At 41.5% G+C, this 16,241-nt stretch overlaps 2 protein-coding genes across 4 annotated transcripts; one reads left to right on the plus strand and one right to left on the minus strand.

The window, feature by feature from the left end:
• Positions 1 to 1,335: 1,335 nt before the first annotated feature.
• Positions 1,336 to 9,628, minus strand: cars2 (cysteinyl-tRNA synthetase 2, mitochondrial). 2 transcript variants are annotated; one of them, XM_076094268.1, is made up of 15 exons: positions 9,240 to 9,617; positions 9,103 to 9,153; positions 8,908 to 9,025; positions 8,760 to 8,831; positions 8,275 to 8,380; positions 8,099 to 8,179; positions 7,545 to 7,674; positions 6,515 to 6,648; positions 6,077 to 6,144; positions 5,923 to 5,989; positions 5,477 to 5,615; positions 4,052 to 4,175; positions 3,659 to 3,757; positions 3,095 to 3,295; positions 1,336 to 3,003 (listed from the first exon to the last, which is right to left on the minus strand). In XM_076094268.1, exons 1-15 carry the CDS (start codon positions 9,479 to 9,481, stop codon positions 2,917 to 2,919), a joined length of 1,719 nt encoding a protein of 572 aa, XP_075950383.1. In that variant the 5' UTR covers positions 9,482 to 9,617; the 3' UTR covers positions 1,336 to 2,916. The 2 variants fall into 2 exon arrangements, with proteins under 2 accessions (XP_075950383.1, XP_075950384.1); XM_076094269.1 differs by lacking the exon at positions 1,336 to 3,003 and having other exon boundaries at positions 3,153 to 3,295; positions 3,664 to 3,757; positions 9,240 to 9,628.
• Positions 9,619 to 16,144, plus strand: atg3 (autophagy related 3). Of its 2 annotated transcripts, none has more exons than XM_076094273.1 (12): positions 9,619 to 9,824; positions 10,029 to 10,070; positions 10,174 to 10,223; positions 10,941 to 11,011; positions 11,755 to 11,862; positions 12,342 to 12,397; positions 12,769 to 12,853; positions 12,923 to 12,957; positions 13,042 to 13,194; positions 13,684 to 13,811; positions 14,044 to 14,112; positions 14,857 to 16,144. In XM_076094273.1, exons 1-12 carry the CDS (start codon positions 9,753 to 9,755, stop codon positions 14,936 to 14,938), a joined length of 951 nt encoding a protein of 316 aa, XP_075950388.1. In that variant the 5' UTR covers positions 9,619 to 9,752; the 3' UTR covers positions 14,939 to 16,144. The 2 variants fall into 2 exon arrangements, with proteins under 2 accessions (XP_075950388.1, XP_075950389.1); XM_076094274.1 differs by having other exon boundaries at positions 9,620 to 9,824; positions 12,345 to 12,397.
• Positions 16,145 to 16,241: the final 97 nt, after the last annotated feature.

Here is a 16,241-nt window from a genome sequence, read left to right on the forward strand (position 1 = left end):
CTGTAGACCTCCGAGACAGAATTGTATCGAAGCACAGATCTGGCGAAGGGTACAGAAAAATTTCTGCAGCATTGAAAGTCCCAATGAGCACAGTGGCCTCCATCATCCGGAAATGGAAGAAGTTTGGAACCACCAGGACTCTTCCTAGAGTTGGCCGCCCGGCCAGACTGAGCGATCGGGGGAGAAGGGCCTTAGTCAGGGAGGTGACCAGGAACCTGATGGTCACTCTGACAGAGCTCCGGTGTTGTTCTATGAAGAGAGAACCTTCCAGAAGGACAACCATCTCTGCAGCACTCCACAAATCAGGCCTGTTTGGTAGAGTGGCCAGACGGAAGCCACTCCTCAGTAAAAAGCACATGACAGCCCGCCTGGAGTTTGCAAAAAGGCACCTGAAGGACTCTCAGACCATGAGAAACAAAATTCTCTGGTCTGATGAAACAAAGATTGAACTCTTTGGCCTGAATGCCAAGCGTCATGTCTGGAGGAAACCAGGCACTGCTCATCACCTGGCCAATACCATCCCTACAGTGAAGCATGGTGGTGGCAGCATCATGCTGTGGGGATGTTTTTCAGCAGGAGGAACTGGGAGACTAGTCAGGATTGAGGGAAAGATGAATGCAGCAATGTACAGAGACATCCTCGATGAAAACATGCTCCAGAGCGCTCTGGACCTCAGACTGGGGCGACGGTTCATCTTCCAACAGGACAACGACCCGAAGCACACAGCCAAGATAACAAAGGAGTGGCTTCGGGACAACTCTGTGAATGTCCTTGAGTGGCCCAGCCAGAGCCCTGACTTGAACCCGATTGAACATCTCTGGAGAGATCTGAAAATGGCTGTGCACCGACGCTCCCCATCCAACCTGATGGAACTTGAGGTTCTGCAAAGAAGAATGGGAGAAACTGCCCAGAAATAGGTGTGCCAAGCTTGTGGAATCATACCCAAGAAGACTTGAGGCTGTAATTGCTGCCAAAGGTGCTTCAACAAAGTATTGAGCAAAGGCTGTGAATACTTATGTACATGTTATGTTTTCGTTCTTTATTTTTAATAGATTTGCAAAAAACAGTTTTCACTTTGTCATTATGGGTTGTTGTGTGTAGAATGTTGAGGAAAATAATGAATTTAATCCATTTTGGAATAAGGCTGTAACATAACAAAATGTGGAAAAAGTGAAGCGCTGTGAATACTTTCCGGATGCACTGTAAGGGCTGCAAGCTTGTAAAATGTACTAATTAAACAAGTTCACACCAACGTGTCAAAAACACTTTTCAAATCCATGTTGATGAAGATGCAGAGTGCTGCTCGAGCTTTTCTTCTTTCAATAAGATTCTACGTTTTAAAGTAAACAAGTTTAATTGATTTAAATATTACAAGGAAGGTAGTCCAGGGTCAAAAAGCAGAAACATCTTATTGAAAAACAATGACCATAAATCAAATGTTTAGTGTGAAAGGGTGCTCTTCACAGAAGTCCCATTTAAGCTCTATGAATGGAACATTGGGCCAAGAAGTCTTCAGGTCCTCCGGACATTGATACTTCATGGTTACTAAAACACAGTATAATACTAGAATACTAGCTGTACTGTGTATCAAGCCCATGGAGCAGCTTTTACTCATATACAACTCCTGTTGTGCTCCTTATTCTCTAGATAGCCACCCATTTTCATGAACTGTGGAATATTCCATTATTATTTACAAGCCTTTTTGTAACCACGCCCATTTATTATCCATCATGAGCCCATTTCTCTGGTAATATTTTCTACTATTGTTTCTGGTGTTTTCCAAAAGCATATTAAAAGTATATCTCTATTCATTGAGTGGTTGAGATGAGAACATGAGCTCATGCTGTATCTGCTGTCTCACATTATTGTCATGCATGTGAAGCACACACACACACACAAAGAGTTCCAACAATCCTTTCTTCTTACGTTTAGCGCTTTACCTGAGCTGTGTGGATTTTTTTTATGGAGCATAATCTTCATAAAATCTACATTTCTGCCACATGACAGTTTAAGGGGTGTGCATCACAGCAACGAACAGTTGAGAATTGTTATTCAGGTTCAACCATCCTCCATGCTCAAACTCTTATGAGTGCCCTGTGCTGTAGGCTAATCCAACACATGTATGGCAGGTCTGCTTGGCTCTCTTTATTGAATTTACTAGCCATCTAACCTCATCTAGCATCTGTGTAGCTGTAGTTAGCCTCATGCATGTCGGTTTAGTCTAGTTGGCTTCCATTGAGTGGCTCAACTAGCCCTCCTGACATGAGCCATACCGCCAAATATAGAAATAAAGCTTTTCTTTGACAAAAGTGGTTCTGACTGAAATTGAGGCCAGGCCACAAAGTCGAGCTCAGCTCACACCCCATCAGCTGATTTCCTTCTAGTCCCACAGGGCGCCTGTTTGAGCTGCTCTGGCCTGCTCCGTTCCAGCTGCTCCTCTTAGTGTTTTGACTTCATGTCACTGATGTTGATGCTGGATCTGTTCTGTACCATCAGAGGTCCTTGCTGCTGCTCCCAGAACAGCCATACCGCAAAAAATATGTTTGTGGTCCTGACTGAAATGTAATTTTTAGGATTTGTTTGCAGCACAAATTACTTTTGTAGTGAGTGCAAAGAAATACCACCAGTCTTCTAATCTCACAGTTGGTAATATTTCCCAAAATATCAGAAGTGTTGCTTTAATATTAATTCAATCATCAGACACTAAAACATGTGGTAGCATTATAGTGTAGCTCAGCACAGGACCTAATGTGGGGCTACTCTGAGGAAAACAGCCAGTCCTCAGAGAGAGCCTTCTGCGTTCCACTCCACTTTCATCGTACATACAAACATTTTGTTTTCATTGTCTTTCACTTAAAGTTAAATTGAGTCCACAAGCCTGAAATACAGAGGCAGTCTCCGAGGCCGCAATGAGTTTCAGCTGGATGTCTCCTGGTCTTCATCCTGGACCGTCTGACTCCCTGTTCTCGGAGTTAGCTCCCACGTGGAGGTGGCTCCTCTGTCCTGTAAAACAAGAACAATACATTTGTCCAGTCTCTGTGGAAAAATAACATGTATAATAGTTATTATTTTGATGTGAGCCGACCCAGCATACCTTTATCAGCACACCCAAGGGTGCCAGGTCATTTCTGAGGGTGTCACAGGCTTTGAGGAGAGGGATTCTCTCTGGGTATAGTCCAGGTTTGGTCGGGCCATCCTGAGGAACTAGTGCGAATGCTCGAACTTCACTTCTGAAATGAGTCAGCTGCTCCACAACGGCCTCCAGACTTCCACCACTACGAACCTCAGCAGCCTCCTGCACAGGGGAGGAAAGGTGTGTTTATAATCTGGACTCCTGAGTGGAACAGTGAGGGGATTTATGGAATATAACATTCAGAACTTTATTTTCATGAGTGTATAAGCACCTGAAACTAAGAATCGTGTTTTTATTCATATCTACATAGAGAACATGTTTCTACAGCAGCCCAGAAGGACCAACTGAACTCTGGCTCTAGAGAGAGAGTATGATATATGAAGGTAAGGATGCAGTGAGCATCTCCTCTGCTCTGTGTCGAGGCTGAGCTCTACTACTGCACTACTTTTGACTCAATCCCACATTTGCCGTCCTGCTGCCGGTTTAGAATCTCTAAAAATGTAAATGTTCTCCCTGAGCTCTGACCTTACTGTGCAGCAGATCGATCCCAAACACGTCCAAGACGTCTGTGATGTAGCGGACCATGGCTCCGAACACCGCAGGGCTCCGAGTCACTCCCTCACACTGAACACATACAAAACACACGTCATTCCAGCCAGGGTTCAGTGTCACTAAGATGCCGGGGATCGAACTGCCTAGCTTTCAATGTGCTTGTTTCCACTGACTCTTCATGATTTCTAGTGACATGACTGCGGATGGTAAACAGTTGGTCACATGGTCCTACTGGTCGATTATAATGACCCCAGAGTTTTTCTTCCAGCAACTCAGGACAAGGGTTACCTTTGGTTCCACTACTGGTAACACTGATCATCACAACTGTAACCTTTAGTCTGGTTATGGAATCCCACAGTGCGTTACCTTAGAAACAGGCTGCAGCTGGCGGTTCCCATGATAAACCAGATTCATCACAGCACTGATGGCTCTCGGGGTATCGAAGTCATCTGCCAGAGCTTTCACCACGCTGGATTTAATCTCAGCCAACCTGAAACACAACAACACCAGTTGTCAGAAATAGACAACCATTTGGCATTTACTTCTTTTTTAAGGGGGTGAGGGTTCACATATACAGTCAGGGCCAGAAGTATTTGGACTGTGACACAATTTTTCTAATTTTGCCTCTTTACATGACTCCAATGGATTTGAAACTAATCAGTCAACATGTGGATGAAGTGAAGACTTTCAGCTTTAATTCAATGAATAAAACAAAAATATCACATTAAGCGTTTAGGAATTACAGCCACTTCTACACAGTCATCCACATTTTGAGAGGCTCAAAAGTAATTGGACAATTGTCTGACAAACGCTTTCATGGCCAGATGTGTCCTGTTCTGTTACTATTTCATGACAAATGATGCCGACAACAGGATTCAAAATGTTGGATTTGCAGTTGGTAGCTGGTCCTTGGAACTCTCAGCATGCGGACCAAAAAGGTGTCGATGCAAGTGAAGGAGAACATTGTTAGGTTAAAAAAAAAACACTTAACAAACCATCAGTCAGATAGCAGAAACATTAGGATTGACCAATTTAACAGTTTGGTACATTCTTAAAAAGAATGAATGCACTGGCAAGCTCACCAACACCAAAAGGCCCAGAAGACCACGGAAGACATCTAAAGTGGATTATTGCACATTTCTTACCTTGGTGAAGAAAAACCCTTCATAACATCTACTGAAGTCAAGAACACTCTGGAGGAGGTAGGCGCGCCATTGTCAAAGTCTACAATCAAGAGACGCCTTCATGAATCTAAATACAGAGGGTTTACAACAAGGTGCCAAGTCAGTCACCTGATCTCAACCCAAGTGAGCAGCTTTTCATTGACTGAAGGTAAAACTGAGGGCAGAAAGACCCACAAACAGCAGCAGCTGAAGGAGGCTGCAGTGAAAGGTCTGGCAAAGCATCTCAAAGGAGGAAACTCAGCATTTAGTGATGTTTATGGAGCCAGACTTCAGGCAGTCATTGACTGCAAAGGATTTTCCTCCAAGTATTAAAGCTAATGATTATATTCACAATTATGTTAGTTTGTCCAATTACTTTTGAGCCTCTGACAATATGGATGACTGTGTAGAAGTGGCTGTAATTCCTAAACGCTTAATGTGATATTTTAGTTTTATCCATTGAATTAAAGCTGAAAGTCTAAACTTCATCCGCATGTTGACTGATTAGTTTCAAATCCATTGGAGTCGTGTAAAGAGGCAAAATTAGAAAAATTGTGTCACAGTCCAAATACTTATGGCCCTGAATGTACATATATAGATATATAGTAACACTACAGTGAAAGTGTACCTCTCCCAGAGAACAGCTTCCCGTACAGGTGAACAGTGCAGCTGCCCCTTCATGTAGACCGTAGCATCGTGGATGAAGGTGGCGATGGTTCTCAGAGAGGTCCGAGCCTCCAGCATGCTGCCGTCACTGTAGTCTACACCTGTGGAGACACCACAACAACCCAGGAATGCTCTTCAGTTCAATATTCTAAACTTGCTTTTACATTATGCAGTTACCAAAATATTTGTTAAAAACAATAGTTATGGTTTACTGTGTTAATCATTTTAATTTATTACGTTTTTAAATCAGAAATATTACAAATATACGATTATAATGTATTTTTCAATGATTTGATTCCTGATGTGCTCTTATATCACATTGTACTGGACAAAAGTAGAGGATGAAGAAACCATATGCAACCATAGTACATAGTACTATATACCATAGTACAGTCACTACACAAACACCTGATCTGTATTTGGTCAAAAGACAAAACATCCGGAACTCATTTGCAGAGTAAGACTGCAGGAAATCCTACAGGGAATAAAGAAAGACACAAGATTATTTTCACACACTGCTACATACAATGTGAAAGATACACAGCTGTTAGTGATGACTTACCTTGATGGTGACAAAGTTCTTTAAAGATTTAGACATTTTCTCTGCACTGCCTTTTAGGTGTAAGTGGCCTAAAAACAAAAACAATGAAAAATAGAAATAGTAGGCTTTGTAAGGTTTAGAGACTTAACATATGTAGTTTTTCAGCTGTGTTCAGGTTATTTAAAAATAAAGGTCAGGAATATACTTACATTTTCCTTTTTATTTAATAATTCACACTGTATGTAGAGATTATTTTGTGTTCAGAACTTTGATAACTAGCGCTCCGGTACAGCTGATCACTACATCAGGACTCCGTTAGTCACTTGCTGGCAGTATGAGGAGGAGGAAACTAGACAGTGGAGAACTCTACACCAGCTACGTCTGCAGGAGGCACACATCATTGCTATCAATAGAATAGTGGAGTTTAGGAACAAAAACAGTCTGGGATTTAGGATGTACCTGAGTGGAGGAAGTAATTTGCCCATTGTCCACACAGGTGATAGGCTTCACTCTGAGCGACCTCATTCTCATGGTGAGGAAAGGCCAGGTCGATCCCTCCAGAGTGGATGTCCAGCTGACTCCCAAACACTGAGCTGAAAGCAGCACAGACAACAACTCTGTAGACGGAGGCTGAAGAGCATGCTGGATCATTATGTATCCACATTAGATTATTATTCTGATAGTTTTAGTGCTACTACTGCTATCACTACTCTCATTTTATGAATCATTTCTGTCATAAGCCTTGAATGTGTTGTTCATTCTGTACACATGACATCTATCACACTTCTGTCCATCCTGATAGAGTTTCCCTCCTCTATTGCTCTCTCTCAGGTTTCTCCCCGTTAAAGGGTTCTGGGGGAGTGTTTCCTGTTCTGATGAGAGGGTCCTGGGACAGAGGATGTCGATGTGTACAGATTGTAAAGCCCTCTGAGGAGAATTTGTGATTTTAGACTAAACAAAAAATGTAATTGAATAAAGCAATCTATTGATTTTCATGAATTGATAATTCTGTAAAATACCAATCACAAGTTCCAAGAGACCATAGTGATCTCTCACAACCGCAAATTTTGTCTGACCATAGAAATGGAAAGATATTGATTTTACAATCATATCAAATTGAGAAAATGATCAACCTTATACTTGATAAAGGTAGTAAAGTTGAATAAAGTGTGCAGTACAGGCTTCCTTCTCTAGATACTCTACAGAAATATCAGTAATAAACCCAGTTCACTATTAGATATGAATGGTCCTGAAATCCTTTCATATTACTCGTGTTTGTTCAGAACCACATTTCTTAATCCTTCAAACTACAAGAAAAAAGAAGCATTGGCTCAAAGTCATCTATGAAAGTCCCATAGATCTTAATGAAGAATTCTGTTCTTCAAGCTTTAAGGGTCTGCTTATGTTGAAGGATAGACTCTCACATACAGACTAAATATAGTATAGACTATACCAGACTAGATGGAGCAGACAGATTGTGAATCCAAACCTAGCGACGGTGGAGCATTCGATATGCCAGCCAGGTCTTCCTCGGCCCCACGGAGAATCCCAGGATGGTTCCTGAGGTTTGGACGGCTTCCAAAGAGCAAAATCCCTCCCGTCTCGTTTATTTGAGTTGCCTGGAGAACAGTCCATTAGTAGAGCTCATATACATAGAATGTGCCTAATACGGGACAAGCAGTGCCAGTTTATCACAGTGCGTACAAGTCTCAGAAAAAGTTTGAATGGCTACTGAAACTTGGCCAGGACTCAAAGAAGAACAGAGAAAACAGCTCGAGATAAAACACTCTGTTGTTACTCATTACTGCATCATTTTAGAGTTGAGGAGAGTTTCCCCACCAGACCGGGTTTACAGTTTGCCACTTAGGACTGAACAAATCAGGTTTAAGAAATCTGTGATTTCCTTTTGAAAAGGGGAAAATAAATCACACCTCTGCTCTACTTCAGACCACAGGAAGTACTACACCTGGTGGGAAGAGTGGAAAAGATCAATCTCTGTCTTCTACAGACCTGTGGTCTAATAAAACTACACGAAACACTTACCAGGTTCTACCTGACAACCCACAGCTCCCACAAACTTGCCATAACGATGACCAATGGACTGGATGTCAAAATACACGTCACCTACAATCAAGGCATATCACAAATGATGACTCAGGTAATGAGCACATACAGACATTATTTCATGGGACAAAGTACAATAATTCCTACATATTCACCTTCCTTTGTGGCATAAGCGTGTCCGTTTTTCACGATCCCCTCAATGAAGGAGACAATGTGATGCACATTGTCAGTGACTCTTAGATACACTGCAGGAGGAGTCACCTCAGACACAATGACAGAAGATGAAGTTTATAGATAAACACACATTTGTTATGATTGCACTTAAATGATAGAAATATACATGTTTAAATCTAACTTGGTCATGAGAGGTGGAGCAACAAGATATACTACATTACTATCTGTTGATAACATGTTGGTATTATTCACCGACTTATCTATGGTGTATGTTGTAATAGAATACATTTTTCATCACAGATGCACTTGAGAAAACATCCTCCACCAGATCTCTATTAAATTGATAAAGAGCACTACAGGAGAGAGGAAACATTTTTTTATTTATTTTAGGATCAAAAATAATACACCATTTATGTCACCCTTAAAGTAATTTAAATGTGATGGTAGAAAAATATGACTCACACACCTTTAATGACAGCATATCCCTCTTGAATTCCTCCTCGTACACTGAGGCTATGGTGGTTGGAGAAACATTGTCCTACAAAACAAGGGAAACATGTTCTCAATAAAGAGGCGTACACATTATAGGCATAGGGATGGCTGATGTTCCTTACCTCCAAACTTCTTTTGATAATCTTGTCATCTATGTCAGTGATGACCATGGCATGGATCACAGTGATTCCAAACAACCTGGACAGGATCCTCTGCAGAATATCAAACCTGACATACGAGCTGTGACAAGACATATACAAAGTTATTTAACGTCAACCACATTATGTACACAACATATAAAGTGTTTCTATCAGTACCAGGCATGACCCAGGTGGGCGTGGTCGTAGACGGTGGGTCCGCAGCTGTACCTGTGACACAACACACGTGACATACAGTGTGAGGTTACCATGCACGCTGTGTACAGTCATCATACAACCAGATTCTGTCATTTTACCAGGTAGCTACTCCTTCTCTTGCCAGAATGAGAGGCTCTTTCTGTTTGGTCAGGCTGTTGAAAGTCTTTAAACCCGTATCGAACCCGCTGGGTCTAACCCAGGTCTTCCCTGGACCACTACCAACGCTACAGGATCCTGGTCTGTGTTTCACAGCGTGGACTGACTGAGCTGCACAGAAAGCACCGCGGAGTACTTTTGCTTTCATCCACATAGTGACACCCGGCTGTGTATGAAGCAACATGCTAACTGCTAGCTTAGCCTAACAGTTTGTAATGTTAACTAACGTGCTAGCTAATGTTAGCAGCAGACCATCTCCACACACTACGCGCTATTTCAGCGACTATTTTCACGCGCATTTACGTTACCTCTACCCTTCTCGCGAGAGTCGAATACCGGAAGTGTTGAGACGTGTCATGTGATCTAGCTGGCACTGTGCTGGGGTAGCTATGTGAGAATAACTTTTTTTAATTCAACAGAACAGTGAAGGTTTTATCCAAAAGGAGCAGCACAAGATGCAGAACGTGATAAACTCGGTGAAGGGGACGGCGCTCGGAGTGGCGGAGTTTCTCACTCCAGTGTTGAAGGTAAACACTCTCTGATCTAGCTTGTTGCTAGCTGGTGGCTACTCTGACATGTTAAACACGCAGGAACACATTATCAAAGATATCCAGTCATGTTGTTGGTGCTCTAACGTTACTTTATGTTCAAACATGAAGTTTTTAAGTTACAGCCGGTGGTTAATGCTATAACGTTACATGTTAAAGCCCTGGTTCTGTTCTCCATCACAGGAATCTAAATTCAAAGAGACTGGAGTCATTACACCAGAAGAGGTGAGAACATACTTCTTAAAGGTCCTGCAGCATATTTCAATTATGTGCTATATTACATGACCTTATCTAAAGTCTACTTCCTCCTCTCTGCTTCTTGTTTTAGTTTGTAGCAGCTGGGGATCACTTGGTTCACCATTGCCCCACATGGAAATGGTGAGTGTGTATCACAGATAAATCCATTCCTAATTACACATGTGAAGTAGGATTATTAGCTCTTCAAAGCATGATTTAAGTTTTGCAGAGAGAGTTCACAGACCAGGTCCAGCAGTGATTATTATTTTATATATATATATATATTATGATGTCATTATGTTGTATTGTTGGAGGAGCTCAGCCTCGACACAGAGACCAGAGGAGATGCTCACTGCAGCGTGATAATAAATGACACCAAAACATTAATAAGTACTAAGAAAATTAGCAGTAACATGGGGGCTCATCAACACTCTGGTCTTTAACACTTTAATACTTTGTTTCAGTACTTATCCTACTTCAGATAACCTAAAAACGTGGTCAGCTCCAGTATTTGTCCTCTCTGGGCTGTCGTAGAAAAATGGCGGTGCAACATGGTGGACTCTGTGAAAGACGACCTGCTCCCTATATAGATATGCAGTATATGGCTTTTTGTAAGATAACAAATACACTTTGATTCTTAGCTTCAGGTCATTATACACTAATAAAAACATAGTTATGACTATTATATTCCATTTCTGACAATCAATCCCCCTAAATGATACACACTGTTCTTTTAAAATAAATAGGAAAGCAAACCCAAAACATTAGTTTATAAAAGCTAAACTTGCTGTGGGTGTAGTCAAATATAAAGTAAGGACAAACCATGTGTTCTCTGTCTGTGGTTCCATGTCCCTTCAGGGCCAGTGGGGAAGAAGTCAAGGTGAAGCCATATTTGCCCCAGGATAAACAGTTTCTCCTGACACGCAACGGTAAGAGGGGGATTTAATCATCAACTCCTCTGAGCCACTCACTTTGTAACATCAACAATTTGTATTTTTAATATGAAGAACTCTCTCCAGTTCCACATGAATTCTGAAATTTCCACGAGTGTGAATGAATTTAATCTGTAGTGCACACTGGCTGCACGTTTTTACATGAAAGGAAAGCATCTTTAAATCACAGTGTGGATTGCAAATAACTGTAATTATAGCATGTAAACATTGAAAAGTACATTATTTTAAAGTTCCTCGACTGAATGTTTTCTGTTCTTTATAATTGCTTATTTTTAAACAATGAAATATTGATTTATTTTTAAAGGCAAGATCCAGCCTCCATTAATGAAGGATTTTCTTTGTAAAGATATGGTTTTGTGATTTTCTTCGACATCACTCAAGTACACAAAGACACTTGACAATGGAGAGCAAGCCGGTGTTCCATGAAGTAGTATTCAGTTCATTGTGTGAGCTTCTAGAGTCTCTGTCCTCACTTCCCTTAGTACTGTGCAATAGCACAGTTACATACGCTGCATCATCCGGCTGTAATACAGCCTCATATCTGAGTCTTAAGCATTCAAAAGTTAAGTTTGGCCGCCACCAAAACATTTTTTTTCGGAAACCCCTGCTATCATTAAGATAAGTTACCTTGTTGGTATCTAGACATTCATTCAACATTACTGGCTAACATGTTGTACTTCCTCTTTGTGTGTTGACTGTGTGTGTATGCGGTCTGCCAGTTCCCTGTTACAAGCGCTGTAAACAGATGGAGTACTCAGACGAGCTGGAGGCCATCATAGAGGAGGATGATGGCGATGGGGGCTGGGTGGACACTTACCACAACTCAGGTTGGACACCATCTCAACATCCATACATGGCATAAATATCTTGTCCATTCTCCATTGTTATGAAACCCATGTTGGACCGATTTGATATTTCAACATTTCTATTCGCTGTCTTTAAAACACAGCATAAAAACTCAAAAACAGAGCAAGAAACAGTGCTGTACCAGCAGAGATCTACGGAGGACAACATATCCACTAACACATTGAGTTATCACACTTTTCTTCACAGAATATATAGTCTACCTAATGTAATAGTTGTGCTTCAGTGTGCTTGAATCAGCACTTACTTTTGCAGGGTTTCCACCAGTGTAAATTGACCCCCTACCAGGCCTTAGCATCGGGGAAAATGTACTTTTATGTATTTAAAATGATTCAATGGGTTAGATTTGACAGATTCTCAAACCACTTGCTTATCAGTTCCAGTTCATTAAAATGATGAAAGAGCACGGTGAAGAACATGTCCTGACACTGTTGTGTTTCAGCAGGTGTGTTAGGAGTCACAGATGCTGTACAGGACATTTCACTGGACAATAATAAGGTATGCTTCATAAATGTGTTGATTCTGGTTCAATACAATGGAAAATTCCAAAAGTTAATTATAATGTGGTTAGCACTCAGCAAAGGGCTCTGGGTTTGGACCTGCTGGCCGAGATTTAATACATGTAAATAATGAAAAGTACATGACTTGTTCCCATCTGAGGAACATCATTCAGCAGTAAGCTCCTCAGAACATGTCCTTATTCAACTCAGAGGTTTGGTTCCTGGTCATGTTGTGAAATGTGTTGTGAAATGTAGTGATGTCATGTTCATTGTATTTCTTCAGAACAGTTTTGAAATCGTGATCATTTAGTTTCAACTGTTTCTGAAGTGTGTAGATCAAAATGGGTCCTTGTCCTTTGAATCCTCTAGGACAAGAATATGAATGCCACATCTGCAGCATATTGTGATGATGATGATGAAGAAGATGAAGATGGAGAACCAGCCGATATGGAAGGTACTCCTACCCTACCGGTAATGAAGCAGTCCTCTTGTTTCTTCCTTTAACTGGACTTGTCCTTTTCAGAGTACGAGGAGAGTGGCCTGCTGGAAACCGACGAGGTAGGCTCTCAAAGGTCAGCATGTCATTTCTTGTGGGATGTGATCCCATCGTCAGTCACACGAGCTCCTCTCTCGTCCGTCTAGGCCACCTTGGACACCAGCAAAATGGTTGAAACTAAAGCCAGAGCAGAGCCCGGGAGTGAAGACGCCATCCTCCAGACGAGAACATATGACCTGTACATCACATATGATAAATACTACCAGACCCCTCGACTCTGGCTCTTTGGATATGATGAAGTATGTATCTGGGAGAGCACTGCTGAAATAGTGTAAGCATGTTCTATAGGAGAATGTAGTGCTCACTAGTTTAAGGCTGCCCCCTCTTTGTCAACAAGTCCACATCTTGCTCATTTTGGTATCAGTCAACTCGCATTTCTTTGTTTCTCTGCTTCTTTTGTGCTGAGTCACTTATTTCTGAGAAACTTATGAGCACATCTCTGGTAAACCCAAGAGTTAAAGTGGTGCTTTCGCATGTTTCTTTGAGAGTTTTACAGATCTGTCCATTAAATAAACTAATCAATTAGTCGACAAAATGGTAAGAGTGTTAGTCGACCTAGACTTTCGTTAGTTGAGGACAGCCCTAGCAGCAGCAGTCAAGTCATTGTAGGACAGATGCAATACTGTGGAGCTTGTACTCTTTAGCTTAAGGCTGCAGGAAGTGATTTTTAGAAAGTACAGTAGACACGGCACTAATAAAGCTCATCAAGCTTCTGTGGGGTCCTCCAGGATAGGCAACCACTGACTGTAGAACAGATGTACGAGGACATCAGCCAGGACCACGTGAAGAAGACGGTCACTATTGAGAACCACCCCCACCTTCCTCCACCTGCCATGTGCTCCGTCCACCCCTGCAGGTGAGGAAGACACCTTCTTTCTTTAGATGCACACATGCAGGTTTAGTTTGAGAGCAATATAAGCATTCATATTTTGGTCTTTATTTAGATCTATACAGTTACGATACCTCCACCAATCGTTCACAAACACAATGTATAGTGATGTCTTAAAACATTAGTATAGGAGAGTGATTTATAGTGTGTTGAAACTGTTATTTTAAAAACTTTTGGCTGATCCAACCTTTACTTTCAGACATGCTGAAGTGATGAAAAAGATCATTGAGACTGTGGCAGAAGGGGGAGGAGAGCTGGGAGTGCATATGTATCCTTTCACGGTAATAACCACTTCCAAAGTCAGATGAAACAGTTATTAGGGTACTATGGACACTTGGGAGGATATTTACTTTATCTATTGTTCTGGCCTGTTCATAGGCACTAAACAGCCAAATTGTGTAATCCTTTTTTTACTAAAGAACCACATTTAAAGGACAGCACGGTCAAGTTTTGTCTCATGCAATATCTAGTTTAAGGCCTTCCTGTTAAGAGCCACAAAATATGGGAGTAGGGAATGGACATTTTTACTGTGAGGAAACCTCTGCAGCACTGTTTTACCACACAGGTCAACAGAGTGAGAGAGATCCATCACTGATCTCTTTGTTAAAGTTACTGTGAGGAACTGTTTGAATACTGATGCCTCCTTATGACCTCCATCAGTAAACGAGATCATCAGAGAGAAGATGGTCTGTATAGTTATTCCTAATGCTGCTCATCGGTGCCACTAGGTTGGATTCTGTAACCAGTCACAGAGTGAGCGTTTACCAATCAGTTTCATGGAGAGATTGTGTTTAAAGGCTGATCTGAAATCAATAAGCAGCGTTGTGATGTAGGTGTTGTGACAGGCTTAGTAAATATCCCCTGGTGACACTTTGAACACTGGAAGATATCCCATCATGCTCATGATATGTGGTGTGGATATTCCTAGTAGGTAGTTGGTTACATCGTCATGCCTACTGTGTTGTTTGTTCCCTCCGTGCTCTACTCTGTTTTCCTTAACTGACACTTTCAGGTATCTTCTAATTTTCCTCAAGTTTGTCCAGGCTGTCATTCCTACAATAGAATACGACTACACAAGACACTTCACCATGTAGCTTCATAGGTCTGCCTCTACTGATGCACCATGGGAAACATTAGCTCTTCTGCCTCGTGTTGAGATTAAATCAGGTCTGGTCTGATTACAATCAGTTTGTGTAACTCACTGCGTGGGTGCAGCACATGGGGAATGTTGGAGGTATGTGACAAAACGTCTGTTAAAGGAACAGGCTGATGAAAGAGTCAGATGAGAAGATCAGTATGGGTTTGATCTGTGTGCCTCCAGTACAGAGATACATGTGTTGCTAGCCTCACTATGGCATGAAAAGTGCACCTTTCAAAGCCAGAGGTGTATTATCTTCATGTTGTATTGTTTGATTTCACTTGTGGAAAACTCAAATGTAAAAACAACACACTTGGATATATTTGTAACTAGCTTGCTCTCTTACAACAAGTGGTTGAATAGAGTTGTTTCCCCTTTGACAGAGCTAGCTAGTAGTTCCAGTGCTAAGCTAGGCTAACAGTGGCCTGGACACACAAATGAACCTGATATCATCTCTTCATCTGACCCTCGGTAAGACTGCAGACAAAGCTTCGTCCCAAAAGCTGGACTGTACCTCTGATGTTTCTCTACAGTTTGATGTTGTGACCACAATGTGGTGAGCGCTCACAAACTTCTTGTTACTAAGACTCGCCCCATTCCGCACTGCTTCGCTGTTTGAGGCCATTTAAAAAGAATAATGAGTTATTAAAATTGTGATTGGTTCCAGCAGAACAAGCTGGTTTATCAGAGCTATTTATTCACTGAGAGCAAGAACCGTATAGTTCTGGCCCATAAATCCAAAACAATAAGCATGCCATGCCCTACACTGTGGCCCTTCACTGCCTTTAGTCATCTGTTTATGTGCATCCTTTTCTTGTTCAGCTACTGATGAGATTCAGAAGAAATTATTTGAAATCTGTGGATTTGGACCGCTACTGGAAGTAAATGTCTGTTTGGTTGCTAACATCAGTGTGTAAGATGTCTGTGTACCCGACGACAGCATTGATAGAAGCTTCTTGATTATTATTTTCATTCATGCTTCTTGTGGTTGGCTCGTATGTTTTTTGTGTTCTACTTCAACTTTCAATTTCCCTCCTCTGCAGCTTGAGACGTGTTTTCAGTTTGTCTTGCTTCTACTGATGTATCACTACCTAGTGTGTCAAGAATGAATTGTTTTACTGTCACATGCCTCGATGTGTACTTCAATAAATCCTTCAATGACTTTCTGCTCTTTTTATTTGACAATATAAACTATTACAGACAAATGTGTCTGACTCAACTAAAGAGAAAAGTCTCATCTTCAGTAATCGTCCCTCTAC

The sequence above is a fragment of the Anarhichas minor genome, unplaced genomic scaffold (assembly GCF_050575085.1).
Source record: "Anarhichas minor isolate MPS153535 unplaced genomic scaffold, ASM5057508v1 ptg000018l, whole genome shotgun sequence".
In the NCBI taxonomy this organism is placed as follows: Eukaryota; Metazoa; Chordata; class Actinopteri; order Perciformes; family Anarhichadidae; genus Anarhichas; species Anarhichas minor.

What these genes read in the sequence shown, in the direction of transcription:
- cars2 (XM_076094268.1), bottom strand. Translation starts at nt 9,481, where the DNA reads ATGTTGCTTCATACACAGCCGGGTGTCACTATGTGGATGAAAGCAAAA. An exon ending in GGGTTGTCAGGTAGAACCTG is followed by an intron (nt 7,675 to 8,098) that starts GTAAGTGTTTCG and finishes ACTGTTCTCCAG; the next exon opens with GCAACTCAAATAAACGAGAC. An exon ending in GAAGCTGTTCTCTGGGAGAG is followed by an intron (nt 4,176 to 5,476) that starts GTACACTTTCAC and finishes GTTGTGTTTCAG; the next exon opens with GTTGGCTGAGATTAAATCCA.
- atg3 (XM_076094273.1), top strand. Translation starts at nt 9,753, where the DNA reads ATGCAGAACGTGATAAACTCGGTGAAGGGGACGGCGCTCGGAGTGGCG. An exon ending in TTCTCACTCCAGTGTTGAAG is followed by an intron (nt 9,825 to 10,028) that starts GTAAACACTCTC and finishes TCTCCATCACAG; the next exon opens with GAATCTAAATTCAAAGAGAC. An exon ending in GGAGAGCTGGGAGTGCATAT is followed by an intron (nt 14,113 to 14,856) that starts GTATCCTTTCAC and finishes TGACACTTTCAG; the next exon opens with GTATCTTCTAATTTTCCTCA.